Source organism: Saprolegnia parasitica (genome assembly GCF_000151545.1).
Source record: "Saprolegnia parasitica CBS 223.65 unplaced genomic scaffold supercont2.128, whole genome shotgun sequence".
NCBI lineage: Eukaryota > Oomycota > Saprolegniomycetes > Saprolegniales > Saprolegniaceae > Saprolegnia > Saprolegnia parasitica.
In genome coordinates, this window is record NW_012156522.1 from 83798 (window position 1) to 85329 (window position 1532).

Genomic DNA, 1532 nt, shown 5'->3' on the forward strand with positions numbered 1-1532 from the left:
TAGGCTTTCAAGTTTGTATCAAGTCGGAGGCACATCATGCGTTCTAGTGCATCGGCAGCGGTCGCCTCCCCAACAACATTCGCGCGCTCACGTTCAGCAGCGCCATGTACGCGTCACTGGTCGTCCTCGCGTTTATTGGCGCGTCGGCACCCATCACAGACCTTTACTACGCCCTGACGCCGCTGCCGCTTCTCTGGCTCACCGTGTGGCGTCTCAACAACCGACGCGCATTGCAGTTTCACATCCCCGACAAGAGCATTCTCGGACTATTGAGTGACGCGACGTCGTCGACGTCGCGGGCCGTCGGGACGATCGCGGCGCTGTACATGGATCCGTCCAAGTTGCATCCATCGGACCTAGCCGCGGTTGTGAACTATATCGAGAAGATTGCTCAAGGCAAGGACCTTTACACACGCGTGTATGCACTGCGCATCCTGTGGTTTCTGCACCTGGAGGTACCGTGCTCTCTTGATAAAAAGCTTGACGGTCATCGACGAAGTAGAGTTTTTGCAAGCAACGCAGCGTCATCGGCGAGATGCGGCGGGAGATGACGATATTCCCCGAGCTCTTTGTCAAGGACAGGGACAATATTGACCGCACGTCCTTGCCTCGCCGCGCCGGTTTAAGCCTCGATAAGGCTATCAAGTTGGGTCGACGCCACACCTTGCGCGGTACTTGCTTTATCGATTGAAGGAAACAAGGGTCTTGATTGCCTTGGGTTATAGACGCTGGGCAGCGCATATCGTCGTCGGTCACCGACCTCCACGGGAGCCGTTCGTCGCGGCTCTGGAGCAACACGCTTTCGTTAGCGCGCCTAGTTGTGCCCACCAGCATGCGAAGCCGAGGTGGGTCGATCGCCGAGACCGCAGAGGCCGAGTATGACGTGGTGCGTTTTGGTGGCAAGCAGTGGATCTCACGGTCCGAGTCGGGGGCCGAGGCCGTCGCACACTGGACAGACATCTTTGACACAGCTCTGGACATCCTCACGTCGGCATGTATCGCTCAGGATCGATCTGCCATGCACGAGAGTGCACTCTTTCTGTTGCAGTGGTACCGGACCCGGTACCTTCGGCTCTCCCAATCGGTGTTTCTCCACGTGCTCTCGTCGCTCAGTGCGTCAACGCATCTCAAGACAGCGGCCGATGCGACGCATACCCTGTATACGACAACAATGATGGGGCATCTCCCGCTTTGTCTCTGGCTCCGCAACGCGAGCTACCTCCAAGCGTTCAGCGTCGCACTCGACCACCCGAGCGCAGTGACGGTCCACAAGTGTGCGACGATCCTCGCTCTCGTCGTGCAGGCCGCGGACGCGCAGACCAACCCGTTCGTCCTGGTGACCCCCGAGGCCATCGACCGCATTCAACGAGGTCTCACGCGCTGGCACGCCGTGTATCGTATATCGTCCGTGCTTGAAGTCCTCTGTCTGCGCCTCGTGACGCTTGAGGTCCACCACGAGCGCCGAGACCGGCTACGGCGGAATTGGAAGCGCCAAGCGAGCGGCGTCGCGACGTGGCTCCAGCAACTCACGC

At 59.4% G+C, this 1532-nt stretch overlaps 1 protein-coding gene across 1 annotated transcript in view; it reads left to right on the plus strand.

Moving 5' to 3' along the window:
- Window positions 1–773, plus strand: part of SPRG_21423 (hypothetical protein) — a gene marked incomplete at both ends in the record, with an annotated part of 1255 nt that extends 482 nt beyond the window's left edge. Inside the window, 3 exons of the mRNA XM_012353609.1 lie at window positions 59–455; window positions 503–671; window positions 726–773. Coding sequence (XP_012208999.1) covers window positions 59–455; window positions 503–671; window positions 726–773 — 614 coding nt within the window. The remainder of the gene's footprint in view (window positions 1–58; window positions 456–502; window positions 672–725) is intronic.
- Between the last annotated feature and the right edge of the window lie 759 nt (window positions 774–1532).